Raw genomic sequence first — 16612 nt, 5'->3', positions numbered from 1 at the left:
CTCCCAAATCTCAGAAGAACACTAAGAAAAACAAGACCATACGCAGAAATATTGGTCGAAAGTTTGAGAAACAACCTGCTGAACTGGTTTCTTCACCCAACTCTTCTCAACTAAGCACCGTTTTCAACAAACTGGTCCAAAAAAAGACCAGGAACTCAAACAATGTAGCACTCACTATTTCAGTTACAATCCAGCTACCATGAAATACTCCTAAAGAAAGAACTGTCATGAAACGATGTTCGCACGGTTACTGTGGGCTGAAAACACCCTTCAGTGACGTAAATACACGGGGCACAGAGAGTGAAACGTCTCAAACTATTAGTAGTACCTGAATTGTGAGGTTTTTGCTTGGATCTAGTGCATTTAGCCTGAGAAAAGTGACTCAAATCACATCCGTCTAATTCGGTTCTTCGTAGATGAGAGAACTGTGACCGAAACGTATTTTGGAGCTGCAATAAATCTGAGTAGGTTTTCAAGTTTTAAATAAAGAATGGAGATGAAGACGCAGTGCTGCCTAGAACTTTGAAAACACAGCTGGATACTATTTTAATGGTCTCGTTCTACGCGTGTAAATAAAAATAGAATATTTCTGTCTGTCTCTCTGGCGAGGCCGAACGCAGCGTAGAAAAGGAAACTGGAACGAGGAACACTGCACTGAGTCAATGTCACACGGACGGGAGGGCTCGCTCAGGCGGCGGCCCCCCCGTCTCGCCGCGTCACAGGTCTCCACGGGGGGGGCGGCCGGGGGGGAAAGTGCTTTCCACTTCAAGGCATACTCTCTCTGTCTGTCCGTCCGTCGTCCCGCTCGCCGGCGGAGACGCTACACCAGAGAGCCAGCTTGGCTCTGAGCAGGCACCATGACGGCCACCCCTCCCATGCGGGTCAGAGTGGAGGAGCTGATCTGGGGGGCCACGGTGAGGGGGGGGCCCACCTGGGGCTGGGCCCCCTCAGTCCTGTTGGGGACGGCCGCCGCGGGGCTCCTGAGGACCTGCGGGGGGCCCCCGTTGGCGCTGGGCGGCCGCTTGTGTTTGCGCGACGGCGTGCCGCCGTGGTTGTAGCCGGGGAGGCCCTGGAGCGCGTTGGCTTCGCCGGGGCGCAGCTGGTAGGCGTTGATCACCGAACCCGTGTCCGACGCCGAGATGGGGGAGTATGGGTAGTGGTAGCCGGGCTGGTGGGGGTCCCGAGGCCGGGGGCTGGTGGCGATGGAGGACAAGGTGCCGTTCTTGGACATGATGTCGGAGCCGGTGTTGCTCTTCGCCCACGACACTCTCTTGGGCGCCTGAGCGTCCTCCCTGTGGCACACACACACACACACACACACACACACACACACACACACACATCACACATCACACCAACATCATCTGATTTTTCCAGTTTGTGGTGAGACCACCCAGAACCCTGCTGACCACTCAGACCCGTCAGCTGGATTCGGCTCCGCCCTGGTCTGGATCCTCTGGGTGAAACTCACTTGATCTCATTGGCGATCTCCTCCTCGGTGTCCCGCCTCCTCCTCAGGATGAAGATGAGGAAGAGCACCATGGCCACCAGCCCCACCACGGAGCCCAGAGTCGCCGCCGCGATCATGCCTGCGTTGGAGGCTGAGAGACGACACACACTTCAGTACAGCGGCGCGGCGCCGTGGAGGCAGAACGGCGGCGCCGCCACTGCTGCTTACGTACAGGTGATGACCTCCAGGTTGATGGAGCAGCTGTCGGAGCCGGCCGTGTTGCTGGCTCTGCAGATGTACTTCCCCGACATGCCTTTGGTGAGGTTGCTCAGCCTGAGGGTGCCGTGCCTCTCATCTGCAACACAACCACGGCTGTTAACAAACCACTTGTGCGATCGGCGTGAGTGGAATAAGCCAAGGGAGCGGTAACCGCCGAGTTATTGCGGCACGCAACGACACGCCGGGGAGCTACTTCACCAGAGCCACACACACAAATCTACTGCACCTGTGATAATACTGCAACGTGCATTTCTTCCTCAGATGATTTCATCACTGTGCTTCGTGAGGTTTTATATGGTTTCAGTGTTTTTGGAGTTGTGGGTGAAGACTGGACAAAGTGAGAACTGACATTCACACCTGTGAGCAAATTCAGTCATCAACTGGCTCAAACGCAGGTTTATGGACTGGCAGAAGAATCAGAGACTCCCCAGCCCTCCAGGATGAGTTGAGACTGCTCACCTCCTCATAACCACGTGGACGCACAACACCAGCCTTACATCTGACACACACTGTTAGAGAAACCTTTAGGACCAGATTTGATCAACTTTTACCATCAGAACCGACTTAATTCTCGGTGGCGGAGTTTCAACAAGGTGCTAGAATCTTGAGATGACTTGAGTTTTCTGTTTTCGGATCAGTTGTTTGAGTTTTGGCATTTTGCCCAAGAAAACTGCTGCTCACTGGATTCTTTCTGATTACCTATTTTTGTGAATGACTGAATGAATGACGTCGTGAAACAGCTGAACCTATTAAAATGGCCTCTGTCGCACACAGCGGTGTTAATTTATCAGTGACTCTTAATCCATACCATAATCCACTGTTGGTGTGCTTTCCTCTGCTGACGGTAAACATTTGGGTTTGGTTCAGTAACGCCGGTCAGCATTTTTCAGTTTTATTAGTTTCTGTCGCCAAGGTCGCGACACGGCGCTGCGTATGGATCCGTGCGTCTCTCGGCCTGTCCCCTCAGCACATCTGGTTACACGGGACGGAGAAAAATAAACAAGCCTCATGAGGGGCTTATCACCACAAATCCCCTGGAATCCAATCTTGGACGTCACACTGCAGCGCGTCTTCATCTGATGCGTTTTTGCTTTCGTGGCGACGTGAGGACGTGACGGCGGGTCTGCCTGAAGGTGTGGCTGTTTTTTAGGTTCCCGCGGTTCGGAGTGGGTCAGTCCTCGGAGACAGAAGAGTCACGTGAACCCGGAGATTCGCGCAAAACCGTCCCCAGATGAAAAGTCAAAGTTCACACTACGCCAGCAGCCACATATTAGAGCGGGAGGCCAGAAAATCCCTCGCAGCTGCCTGCAGGCCAGACTTGGGGTGAAGGAAAGGTGGACGGAGCTTTGTGTTTTTTTGTTTGCGCCATCTGCTGCTGCCTCCTCGGGGAGAAGGTGACTGTGGGGCACACAATTATGAAACTACTGCAAAGCCGTTTCTAACAAGAGTCAGAGGGAGAAGCCGACCTGTCTCGGCATGTCTGATACACTGAATTAAGCAAATCTGGGTGCAAATAGATGACACCTCCACTCCAGTAATAAGCTTTTGACCAGAATATTAAAATCCTCTCTTGGAGCTCAAAATAAACACCGAGCGCCTAATAAAACTGTGGTGGATGAGTTTGATGTGCACCTCTCTCATTATTTAATCCCCGGCCTTAAAAAACAGCTGTGAAGGACCAAACCCAATTGTGACAGATTAGCGGTCCGTCAGCTGACTGCGAGCTTGGAGCGGGTTCAAGCCCGGCGCGGCGATGGGATCTGAGCGGCGGACACTGCCGCTCCATAGGAAGACAGGAGCATTACTCATATTACACCGCCACCGCTGCAAGGTCACGCTGCAGCGGTTTGTCACATCCTCCACACCCGACACGTGAGCGACGCGCGGCCAGCGCTTTTCCCCATATGCAGAGCGCTCCTACCATATTAGCAATATGACGCTTTCAGACCAGGCAGATTAGTTTGAGAACAACATCCACACACGGCTCACATGGCAGCAAAGCACCAAGCAAAACACGATCGCTACTGGATATAATCAACAGCAATAATTCATGTGTCACAGCAGATGAGGTCATCATGTATATCTATAAATTTGCCCAAAAAGAATCAAATACTTGCTCTAGTTATGTGATGTTGTTACGACATTCATGTTCACAGCAGTCAAAATAATGAATATTAGCAGACAGAGGCCCTCAGGGCATCCAGCAACATAAATAAAGTTAGTCTGCAAGCAAGGGAAACACAAACAAAATACCTTTTTGTGAATGAATAACTATGACTGAATAAATGAATCAACAGCAGGACATTCACAATTTACCAAGTTACAGTTGTAGATAACATTGTACGGACAGATCTTCACAAACAGGAGTCAACAGGAACATTTAATACCGTTCTGCTATATAGATAATAGATAATTCAATCTAAAGCCTCAGCTGCGTGTCTTCCAAACTGAAAAATCTTCAACTTATTCAAGAATACAGCAGTTTTAATAAGATGTTTTAACTTATTGACATCACTAGAAAATGTGATTGATTGAAAACTACACTACAATAACCATTTTATTACAATATGAAGCAATATTTTAGTCAAACTGATCAACAAAATATGAATCACTTTGTCTAAAAATCAAGTGAAAGATGAATGAAAGCAGTAGTGACTGTGCTGTACTAACAATCCATTCACCAACACATCTACTGTCAAGATTTAAAGGACAAATTCAACCCTCTGATGTTTGATTTCACTAAAAAAAAGACCTGAAGGTTTCATTTTCCAGCGTTAAAGGAGAGAGCGAATCCTCTGAGCCAGTTTCTTGATGGTAGTCATTTCTGAGAAACCATAATCCTTGAAGGATTCTTCCAAATTGGGTTGATCTTTTTTCCTTTAAAGCTTCTCTAGAAAACCACGTGAGCTCTGGACGTGCGGCTTCTCCGGGAGGGGTGGGGTGGAGGGAGAAAATGGAAAAACCCTTACCCATGAACCCAAGGACAAGCAAGGGCTGGGGGCAGGATCTCCACCCTGCATTTCATTTTATTTTGAAGAAGAAAAAAGAGGGAACGTGAATGAGAGGGAGGGAAGGAATGAAACACGCTGATGAGGAGGGCATGGACCAGCGGAGGAAAAAAAAAAAAAAAAAAAAAAAAAAGAAAGTGCTGCACTCTGAGTCCCAAATCCAACTTATGCCTCTTAGAGGGGTTGATCAAGTAATGACATGGGGCTTGTTAGATTAGGCACTAAGGTCAGCAGGAAATGAGGAGAGCCACGAGAGGATCAGCAGCGAGCGCTGGAAGAGAGGCGGCCGCGGCGGAGAGAAGGTTCAAGTGTCACAGAGTTAGTGTACATCAACACAAATAGAATCAAAACCAAACCAGAGCGGGGCTTTAGCCGGAGTGTGAGAGGGAGCCAGCACACATGTGACGCAGGCGTGAGTGGGTCTAATGCACAATCAGAGGGAGTAGCTTTCATTTTATGAGACGGGGGACTTTTCTGCTATAAAGAGATGAGGGCCAGAGATCAAAGCAGTTAAGCCAATATTCAATCAATCATCCTAAGTCATGTTGTTCAGAAGCAGATGGTGTTTTCCCTGCTGTAACATTTGGAAACAAACAAAATAGAATGCAAGAAAAGGGTTTTTTTTTTCCTTCCTTTTTTTTTTTTTTTTTTTTTTGATGAGCAGGACTTTGAGAGGAGGACAACGTGTGTCTCAATCTGCAAAGAGGATTTCATGCTGCATATTATGGATCTTTCTCTGGAGAATTTTTTTTTTGGGACATTTCTGACTTTAGTTTGAAATTTTGAGCCCAATCATTCTGCAGGATATTGCAGGGAAATAATTCAGGCATGCAGCTGTACTTGAGGTTTTGGGGCTATGGAGGATGCACAATTCTTATTTTCTTATTTGAAACAGGAGCACAAGCAAAACTATTCAACCAATATTTTGATCTGTAAAAAAACAAAACACATCTTCCAGCTCCCAATTTAGCTTAATCTCTTCAACTCTTTAACTAAAAAAAAAAAAAATCTAAAAATGAAGCACTTGGTAGTTCTGTAAGCATTCTTCTGATGTTTCATGCTCAAAAAAACTTTCAACAAATGGGAGTGTTTGTAGCCTGGGAGGCAGAACACAGGGCAAAAAAAAAAAACAACCCACAGAAACCCGTAAACTCAACTGAACTTTTCAGATTGAGACCATCTGTAACAAAAACAATAAGGTGAATAAGAGACTATAAAAAAGCCTCAGTCATACAAATCCAAGAGAGTTTGAAAGTTACATACTTGAGTTATACTGAAGACTTGTCGTTACTGATTTATCTGCCTTGTGTTTTTATTCTTGTCATGTTGTCGTGGCTCATGTTACACAGTTCATATAAATGATGGATACGTCCCTTTATCCTGTGCATTATTTTCTAAAATGTACGTATATACGTGAGGCTACCTCTGCAAAATGACTTTTTCTTTAGTTTAATGTCTTAAAATATAATTATGGTTGCACCGTGTCAGCGATGAGATGATTGGTGATAAATACTGCGTCTCATGCAGTAGCTCTTCATCCGATCGGTCAAATATTAACATGCGAAGCAGGAAGGCTTTGAGTCTTGCTAATACTGCTTTATCTATTCATTTAAGTTTTAAGCAATGAGAAATTCTCATTGACCTACATATTGATGGCAGCCAACATTTCTCTCCTTCACCGCCTCAGGTTTACTCTGATCTGCCGCTTAGTTCAGGATCAGATGAATCGGCTCATGCTCCATTTATGTAGATTATCTATATAGATCTTAATATGGATAAAAGAAGCATTTCTGACAATATACTGACACGGCTTTCTGTCACCATGCGAATTCCTGAAGGTTTTTCTTATCAAGCAGCAAAGCCACATTTTGAATGAAGTACATTTGAATTTAAAATAATCTTCGTTGAGCTTTTATTGTGAAGTGGTGTGGGACTCACTCTGCATGGGGGAGAAGAAGACCTCGGACATGGGGGCGGCCTTGGTCCACTTGTACTGCGGGGCCGGTTTGCCGTGGCTGGACTGGCAGCTCAGGGTCACGTTGCCCTTCACCACCGGGTTTCCCGTCATGGTGCACACCGGGGGAGAAGGCGGGACTGAAACACACACACACACACACACACAGCGTGATCAACCTCACACATGTATGATGGAAAAAAAGATCCAACGACCCTGCACTGAACCGGTAGGTTATCTTTAATCCAGAGATCTGTAGAGTTCTCATTCAGCGTGCGCATTACATGGAAATAAGATCACGTTTCCATCTGCTGCTACAAGTTGACTTAACCCTTTATCAAGGGAATATGGGGGAAATTCACTGTCAACTCAGCTTTGTTACTGAGGACATTTCAAGAGGTTTTACTTTATACTTGAGTCACTTTTCAAGTCAGTGAAATTAGATGATTAGAAAGAAAATGGGTTTCAGAGTGTAAAACTGAACAAATACAGTGTTTTGTAGTTAAAAAACAAATTGAAAATTTCACCTTTCAAACAAATCTAAGAGCCATTATCAGTGCAATATTATGTCTTCCCAGACAAATATGTACCTTAATTCTGACTGTGACTGATTGAGGATCTGTGGAAATACCATAGAGAGCTATTAGAAGACGCTTTTTTAATTATTTTTTGAAAATATTTAACTTTTTTAAGGTAAAACAATCATATTTTGTTGATAATCACATGTATGATGCAACAAAATCTGAATTTATAGCTGAATAATGTCATGAATTAGGATTCATTTCTTGCTGAATTCATGTAAAAAAGTTAAACTGATTCATTGCATTTTATTTACTGGATTAGAAGAGTAGAAAATAATGTGTCATTGGTAAAAAAACACATTGAGAACACGTGACCTGCTTTTCCTTGGAGACCTGGAATAACCTTTGAGAAAAATGCGGACTCCTGATCTTTGATCTCTGACTGTTTAAACTTTAGTAGAAATGAATATTCTGTCCCATTCACTGTCCCAGACTCCAGTGAAAATGATCATTTACTGAATGGCAGAAAGCTTTATAATGATGAGCACATCTGTTTAACTCCTGCAGTTGAAAGCGGCTGACTTCACGTTGCTCAGTAACAACCTTCTGTAGTGACCAGCAGTTGCTGGTCTGCAGGACACCGCGGGGGCGGAGCCTGCAGTGAAGGGTTAACCAGGCGCCGCTGGGAGTCGTCTGGAAACTGCTTCCTCAGATAAACATGCAACACCAACCTGACACGTCTGATTCAAAAGCCTCCAAACTACACTCAGCATTTTGCTTCTCGAATCAAATGAAACGTGTGAGCCGCCACCGCCACGGCGCTCTGATTGCATCTAACCTTTGAGATTCCTGCCGCGCTGCGGGCCAAATACCTTTGACATTAAGGCGGATCTCTCCGGAAAGGCCAGGACCGTCGCGGACGATGACATTGCAGACGTAGCGGCCGGAGTCGGACTCCTGCGTGTTGTTGATGTAGAAGGAGAGGTTGGCCGAGGGCATGGCCACGCTGAAGCCCACCCGCTTGGTGAACTCGTTCTTGCCGTAGCCCACCTCACCTGAGCTGAAGTTGATCACCTGCTCCAGAAAAAAACCACAACAAACAAGTATCGTCTGAAGTGAGGGGGATTACATTTGGTTTGGTGCCATATCAAGATGTGTAGATTAACAGCAGAAGTCAGCGTCCCTCATGAAGATAATCCAGACATGTACAGATGGTGCGCGCTGAATTTTTAGGCTGATTTTCCGAGGGAGATAAGCTGACATGCATCGGACACTGAAACTGTTTAGATTATATTAATCATGTAACACACAGCATGCACACACACACACACACACGCACATGTGCAGTGTGTGCGTGCAGCTCCAGCGGCGGTCCGCGCTGCACGCAGGCCGGGCGGCAGAGAGGGGAGATAAAATGTCATTAGTGGCATTAATAACACCCATCCGCTCCTCAATCCTTCCGCCATGAATGAGACATCCGCTGCGGTGTTAGCAATAATCCAAATCTCTACACTTTTTTTTTTTTTACCTTAAAAACCACTGATTTCATGTCATGCAACTCAAAAACACTCTCCACATCTGTTCTGTCTCAACCTTTTGACATTTGAGAAATTTATGGGGGAGATATTTCAGCCGGAGTTACTCTTGTTTTGCTGTATTGGGATGAAATATTCCCCAAGTTGATAGATTCATCTCCTGAGTTGCAGCAATCGAAGGATCGGCTATACGTCGCTCTAATCCCTTTAGAGAGACTCCCTTTCCTCCGCTGCGCTCAAGGTCGCCTCGGGGTCAGCCATACAGCAGATCATTACGCCGCCGCGCTGATCTCCTCACCTGCTTAGACTCGTTCCCCGTGAAATGCCAGATGACGGAGTTCCTGGAGATGTCCGAGTTGGGGCTGTACCAGGCCTGCAACACCACCATCTGGCCCCGCACCACCTCCATCTCCTTCCTGGGGATCTCCACCTTCTGGGTGTCACCTGGAGCCACCAGGAGGAAACACAGAGTCAGCGGCTTTACTCATCATCTCCAGTGATACCTATAACATTTCTAAACCTTTAAAGCAGCAACTTCAGTATTTTCTAGTGATCATTTTAAAAAACTGGTAAAGTAATTCAACTTTTTTAAGTGGAAACTAGTGACTACAGTTGCATTCTACTAGTCTTTACCTCCTTTCCTACTTAAAGGAACTACAAATGTAATGAAGAATTAATTTTCAGGTACTAGTCAAGTAATTCTTTCACTATTTAAACCAACAGCTTTGACTTCAATCAAGCAGTTCCTTTGAGTAGCTGCTTTCAAAGCATCAACTTTAATTATAAAGATGTACTAGTGTTTAAAGTGCAGTAAACCTTTGAGCATTTATTTTGTGTAGGTCCTACACTGACTTGATAATCATTAAATATGAGATAAATGTAATAAGAAATAGACAAAAAGTATCTCAAAAAACATTCCTGCAAAAATGTGCACTGAATAAAAGTCAATATGGCACTAAAATACATAAAATGCATTTTATTGCATGGACTAGATCCGATTTATTTGTCTTATTTTATAGATTTTCATTTTTTTCATTCTGAGAAAAAAAAAAAAGATAATCCAGTCCAGAGCTCTGGACCTGTAGCCAAACTGCCCCAACATCTGCTATGGAGCAACAACAAACCCAAAAACTCTGGAAACACAACACATACCACTCATCTGCAGATTTCATGTGACTTAATGTATTTCTGCTCGTATTGTTTTTTGCTGAGATTAAAGTGGCTGATTATTTCCAATGTTAAAAAAAACACAAACCAATGGAAAACTGCATATTTAACAAATTCATATGTGGAATTACCAACAATAAAAAAAAATAATTAAAAAAAAAATCTCCAGTGATTAAAATGAGTGATAAATAATGTTTGCTTCCTTCTTGTTAATATTTGCTGTCACAGACTTGAATCAAATCAATCATCTGAAGGTGAGTTTAATCGGTGACCTGCGGGTGAAAACGCTGCAGGACGAACGGTGGCAGTGCGGCAAAGTTGTGAACTGAAAAAAAAAAGCTGGAAGCTGATATTGAAAAATTCTCCTGGTGTATTCAGTAATCAAGTCTGGTTTATTGACTGAGATAGATAATCTGTTGATAATCCCTTAAACAAAACCGTGCTGTGTGTGCATGTGTGTGCGTGTGTGTGTGTGTGTGGAGAGAGAGACAGTCTGACCTCAGTGTGTTCAGGTAACTGAACAAATCCTTTACAAAACAAAGCAGCAACATTAAAAAAAACCGCATGGCGCTGAAACGTGTGTATTGTTGACTGTAACACTGAATAAAGCTCCTTTTTCTGGAACGCTGCTATGAAGACGTACTGAGAGGTAAAAACAATCATCAAATAGATCAGAGCTTTAGTACTGACGTTTTTAATGTAGCTCAGTAGGAAAGTTCTTTACAAACGCACAATAATAACACGTTTTAAATAAACTTGAACAATTACACCATTACATTCATCACTATGGCATCAGTGGAGAGAAGGCCATCAATCAATACTTTCTGCTGACTTTCCTATTTTATTTCGACCTTGTCTTTATTTACAGATGAATCTTGTTTTGCAGCAGTTCCCGCTTTAGTCATGTTGGTGCTTTTTGAAAAATTGCGTCTTGTATTGAGAAGTTTTGTTGACCTCCTCCCAGAGATCGCCCTCCAGACGCCTCCTCACCTTCCTCACCGTCCTCCTCCTCTGTTGATAATCCCTCACACATAACCTGACTGTTCTAAATGAAACTTTGGAAATGTTAAATCTGCATTAAAAAAATAAAACACAGACACTCCAGCAGTCAACATTCACAAGGAGACATTCAGTAAAGCAGAGCTGCTGGATGCCGGGACGATGGTGATGCTGTGGTGTGAAGGATGGAGATCATGACACAGATGAGCCGTCAGTCACAGCAACAGACGGAGGAGGAGATGGAGGCGAGGAGGAGGATGTGCGACTCACAGGGAGCCCAGTCGCCCGAACCGGACTGCTGCAGCTGGATCAGCTGATCCCAGCAGTCGGTGTCCACGTGTGTCTCCAGTTTGAAGCTCGACTCAGACAAAAAAACACTGATGCAAGGAATCAACGGGAAAAATAAAAAATAAATAAATAAAAAAAAGGAACTACAGCTGCCAGTAAATCCCCAAACTGAAGAGAACAAAACTGTGAAAAGAGCCCGACATGAGGTCTGAAGGACCGACGGCGCAGACAGGCAGGTAGAGAGAGAGAGCGAAAGAGAGAGAGGGAGGGAGGGAGGGAGGGAGGAGGAGGGGGCGAGCGACGAGCCGCAGACAGCCACAGCCGGCTGAGATCTCCACATCTGTCCAGCCAGGCACGCCTTCCTCCCGTCCCAGACCGGCGGCGTGTGGAGGCAGCAGGACGAGGAGATGCTGGTGGTGCTGGCAGGGGGGTGGGGGTGGGGGGGGCTTCACGGCCCAGAGACGCATTAAAATGTGTGTCGGATTGAGAGGGGGAAAAAAAAAAGTTTGCTCACCAACCAAAGAGGCGGAGAGCAGGAGGAAAAGCGGCGAAGCCCGCTGGGGCTGGACTGCGGTGACTCAGTGCTTTCTTATTCCTCCCGGGACAATGTGACCCCTCCTCCGCCGCCGCCACCGTCGCTGCTCCTATCTGATAATTTCAGATTCTCTGATTCTGGTAAGTCCTGCTGACTAATCCCCGAACAATCCCGGGCTCAATCCACCTCACGTGAGCAGAAGAGCTCAGTCCGACATGGATATGATGCAACACATGGTCCCCTCTCCCACCGACACCGGGGTCACGGTCATCGTCACCATCGCCGGCGACAGCCACAGCCCCCCCCCCCATAGATTACAATTAGCAGATAACTCAGCTTTACATTTAATCAGTCATGACGTGACTCCTCTGCTGAGCCCGTTCCTGGAGGCCACATGTTCAGAGTTTGGCCCTCAGGCAAAGGATGCCCTCAGGGACGTTCACTCATTTCAATCTGATTAAAAAAAAAACAACTACTTTTTAATGCAAAAGAATGATTTGAAGCATGATGTCTTCACAAATCACTGATCCTGTGTGGAGTTCTCATGAGTCAAATTCACCTTTAGAAACTTGAATATCCCCCAAATTGTGCTATTTTATGAGATTTGGAGGGGAGGGTCCCAGTTTACAGAGTCCATGCCCATCACACACACACACACACACACACACACACACACACACACACACCCAGAGCTGTTTCCTGCATACCAACCTCTGTAAACACTTCCTCCTCATATCACGGCTTCAGATTTCAGTGCACCTGTGTATCTCTCACAGCTGTCTGCTTTTAGCCTTCGAATAGAAACAAATAAATCCAAACACCGGCCGAGGGGAGACAATAGTCTAGATTGTAGTTTGGAAATAGACTCGTGCAGCTGAGCGTGTGGCATTGCTGTCATGAAATATGTTGAGCAATGTCAATGTATACTGAGAGACATAAACACTGAAATCCTCTTTCATTGAACCACAGAGCACGTGATCGCGTCCCCCATTTGCTCACGCTCGCAGGGCTGAGCTGTAAAGAAATCTATTGCGTGAGATTCATTTCTATCACGATGATCAGCAGGCCCACCGCCGCGGTCCTCTAAGCCCGGGTCTGATTGATAATGTGCAGCAGCTCGGGCCACACCAGAGCTGTTGCTTTGTTTTCCAGGTCCGAAACGTAGTTTTTCTCTCTCTCAAATCCAGTTAGTGCTCTGCTTTCATTTACATCGGCAACCGTCCTTCATCGCACCAGTCAGCGGTGCGCATGTGCCGCAAACAATTACATAACAATTTTGAGAAAAAGGTCTCATTTAATATGTGGCTGTGTCTGCTTCAGCAGGGGTTTTTTTCTGGAGTATCCTGCATCATATAATGCTGTGGAGGCACCGCATGCTGATTAATGCACATTGTGAGAGACACAATCAGAGGGGATCAGGGTTTTCTGGAGGTTGATGAGACTGGGCTGCATGTGAATGAGCGCCAGCTGCAGAAACGCAGGCAGGCCGTAATTCTGAATGATACACGGATACTCTGTGATGAAGCAGGATAATGCCCTGTAGTCTCCTCGCTCCAGACTATACTTGCGCTTCTTTGAGCAGGTTTATCCTCAGAACTGTGTCATTCAATTGTTTATTAAATGGAGGAAAATCTTTGCTAATCCACGGCCGCCTCCATCTGGGTTCGGTGTTTGTTTGGCTACAGACACAGACAGAGCTGCTTCGAGATGTGGACGTGGACATAAAGTGAACTTAAATCCTCCACTAGGAGTAACGAAACATGAGGGAAAGCTGCTAATAAAAGGGATGTAGATACGATACTACGAAGCCTCAGTAAACTCTGTCCTAATTATTTTTTGCCAGGGGCTATTGTTCAGCCGAGCTACGCTTTATATCTGCTAATTGGATTCTTCTCTTTAGAAAAAACAATGTTTTCACTTATTTATTTATTTCCTGCATGGCATCCTGGCTGTGAGATATTGGCAGAGGCTTAGCAGTGTTTAAAGCTCACAGACCTATGGAGAATAAATAAAAAAGAGAAGTCCACCATGTCATGCACGTCTAAGCTGAGGCGCAATTAACAGAGCAACTCTGTGCTTGCTGTAATATCCAGAGCCATCCGTAGGGGGAAGCACACTCACACGAAAAGGACAAATAATCTGATCATCAGATCAAACCTCAGAGGGAATCAAGGCATCAAAAAAAAAAAAAAGAGTCAAATCAGAAATAAAGATGCAACAAATGAGTGAAAGTAGAATAAAACCTCAAGTTTATTAGGTCCTAAGAAAAAGCTACAGCAGGTGTCAATAAATAGATAGTAAAACCTCGGTTTTACATGTTAGTGAAATGTGTGTAATGCGTGTCTAAGTCAGCATCCAAACCAGCTGTGCCGTGTTGTTCTGATGGAGTGAAGGATAAAGAGTCAGTCCTCCTCTGAAAGCCCTGAGGGAGCCGTGTAGGCCTGTGTGAAGATAAACTGATCCTCTTTAACCAGCCCCACTCTATCTCCTCGAGTAATCTCTGCCTCCACCCATGTTTCTCTCTCTCTCTCTCTCTCTCTCTCTCTCTCTCTCTCATGTGAGACACTCTCTGGATCTAAAGCTTTAGCTGGGGCGCAGATTTACTCTCCATTTACACCTCACTCCTCTCTCTCGCCTGACAATATGCCGAGGTGGGCCTGCTGCCTTCTACTAATAATAATCTCCTCACACGAGCGACAGCAGCAGCAGAGCAGCCACACGTTGGGTTTAATGTGTTTCAGACTCACGTTTGTCAGAGTGTTTGACAATGAAAATATTTATTTTAGTGTACAGCTACTGAATATATATTAAAATAAAGTTATCTAAAAATAACTGACAGTACTGAGTAAGTTTTTACAGGAACAAAATTAAAACCATTCCTCTGTTGTGCATTAGGTGGCGGTGTTGAGTGACTTTAGTGCCAGTCTGGCTGAACAAATGCTGATGCCTCCTATCACACACACACTACACTACTGTCTGGTAACAAAAAAAAAAAAAAAAAAAAAAAAAAAAAAAAAAACCCACCAAGAGCTTCATACATAGTTGTTATTCTTATTTTTAAATGACTCAAAACACCCTCTTGTGGTGCAAACCTGCATTGCAAGCCTCAACAGGCCGGAGCATGCTGGAAACCTTCCTGTCTGGGACGGATTTACAACAGAATATAGCAAAAATGTTTTTGAGGCGACGTCAAGACTGCTGTTTTGTCTCATTTCGGCTTATTATATGGAAGGAATATTGATTTACGTTCAACTTAAATATTACATGTTATGAGAAAGTCGAGAGAATTCTCTGGCTTACAGCCGCATTGAATGTGTAGTTTATTTTTGATAATTCACTCTTAGAATTGTTAGTTATTTGACAACAAAATCTTATGTTAAATTTTGTAAGCATTCCCATTTACCCATCTAACTTCAATATTTCTTCATCTGAGATGTTAACCATGGAGCTGAATGGGGAGAAGCAGGTTATGGAGTCAACAATCAATCTTAAAAGGAATTTGATTCTAACTTTTCTTGTGTGGAGACTTGTGGAAACCTGTCTGATAAACTGCGGACGGTGAACTTCCTGTCACACTGCTGGCTCCGTGAGGCCGAGCTTCAAGAACCCGGCAGACGATTCGGGACCGGAGTCCTTCATGTTTGCATGTTCTTCGTGTACATGTGCAGGATTTCTGCGAGTAATCCAGCTTTCTCCTACAATCCAATAGCATGCATGTGAGGTTAATTAGTTACCCTCGATTGCCCGTAGGTGTGAATGTGTGTGTGATTATCAGCGTCTCTGTCCAGGCTGGACACCACTTCTTGCTGCATGTCTGCACGGAAAGGCTCCAGCCTGGGTGGATTCTCATCTTGTGTAGAGGAAGGATTGGTTTATGAAATCAGCCAGAAAGTTTGCTCTGAAAGAAGTTTGACAATATATTCTTTATTTTAAGAACCTGTGCCGCGAACAACAACCTGACTTTGATGTAAGCTCCTAAATTACATGTTGCAGAGACGGTTTCATTCCGTCTCACTACGAACGCACACAGGCAGCTTTCACACACTGTGAGAGGAAAAAATGCAGAAAATAACGGAAAATGTTCTGGCAATTTTCTGCCAGGACATTGTCCACTTTCCTACAGAGATTTCCATCAATCCTATTTCTGTGTACTTACAGGATATTCTCTGAACCATTTACAGACACTCTGTCAGGGGCGGAGGTCCTCCCTCAACCAGCCCCCAGTGCATCACATGGGGACAGACAACCACATATGCCTGGAGGCCGTTTAAGTTGACAGACGTGCTTTTGGAGCATGGGAGGACTCCCGCGCACGCACAGGGAGAACATGCAAACTGCAAACCAAACTGCCCCGGGCCATATCTGAACCAAGGGCTTTCTTCCTGTGAGGCAAGAGCGTCAATCGCTGCACCACTGCAGTCACAGGAAGTGGACATGAAGCCTGAGCAACATCTGGCAGCAGGGAGACCGACGGGAGACGAAAGACACAGAGAAGGGGGCGGAGCCGAGACGTAGCAGGAAGTAGACCAGTGTTTTGTTTGGTTTTGTTTTACATATTTGGTGAATGTTTTAGCTTCCATTTAAATACTGTGTCCTTGTCATCTGAAGACATCTTGTCAGTACTGTACTTCAGATTATTCTTATTTAATTTTTTATCAATTTTCTTTATTGGAAACAACAACCAGTAAACATTGAAACATGTCAAAAAAGGCAACAATTGTTTTGTTTTTCTGGTGTTTCTAACAACCCTGTAGTGGAGTTGAACGGGAATGTGTATGGCGAGTCAAATCCCAGATAATCCATGAATCAATAAATAATGATTTTACTTATTATTATTGACCACTAGAGGCCATACAAGAGCACTGTGTCATTGAAG

The 16612-nt window shown here is 44.9% G+C and overlaps 1 protein-coding gene across 1 annotated transcript in view; it reads right to left on the bottom strand.

The window, feature by feature from the left end:
* Positions 1–98: 98 nt before the first annotated feature.
* The window catches only part of esamb (endothelial cell adhesion molecule b), a 50802-nt gene continuing 34288 nt past the window's right edge, over positions 99–16612 (bottom strand). The window contains exons 2-7 of the mRNA XM_030108209.1: positions 9046–9191; positions 8085–8286; positions 6676–6831; positions 1683–1805; positions 1472–1601; positions 99–1292 (exon numbers count right to left, since the gene is read on the bottom strand). Coding sequence (XP_029964069.1) covers positions 821–1292; positions 1472–1601; positions 1683–1805; positions 6676–6831; positions 8085–8286; positions 9046–9191 — 1229 coding nt within the window. The 3' untranslated portion in view covers positions 99–820. The remainder of the gene's footprint in view (positions 1293–1471; positions 1602–1682; positions 1806–6675; positions 6832–8084; positions 8287–9045; positions 9192–16612) is intronic.

The sequence above is a fragment of the Salarias fasciatus genome, chromosome 14, assembly GCF_902148845.1.
Source record: "Salarias fasciatus chromosome 14, fSalaFa1.1, whole genome shotgun sequence".
Taxonomy (NCBI): Eukaryota; Metazoa; Chordata; class Actinopteri; order Blenniiformes; family Blenniidae; genus Salarias; species Salarias fasciatus.
This window is presented reverse-complemented; position numbering and strand designations above follow the sequence as displayed.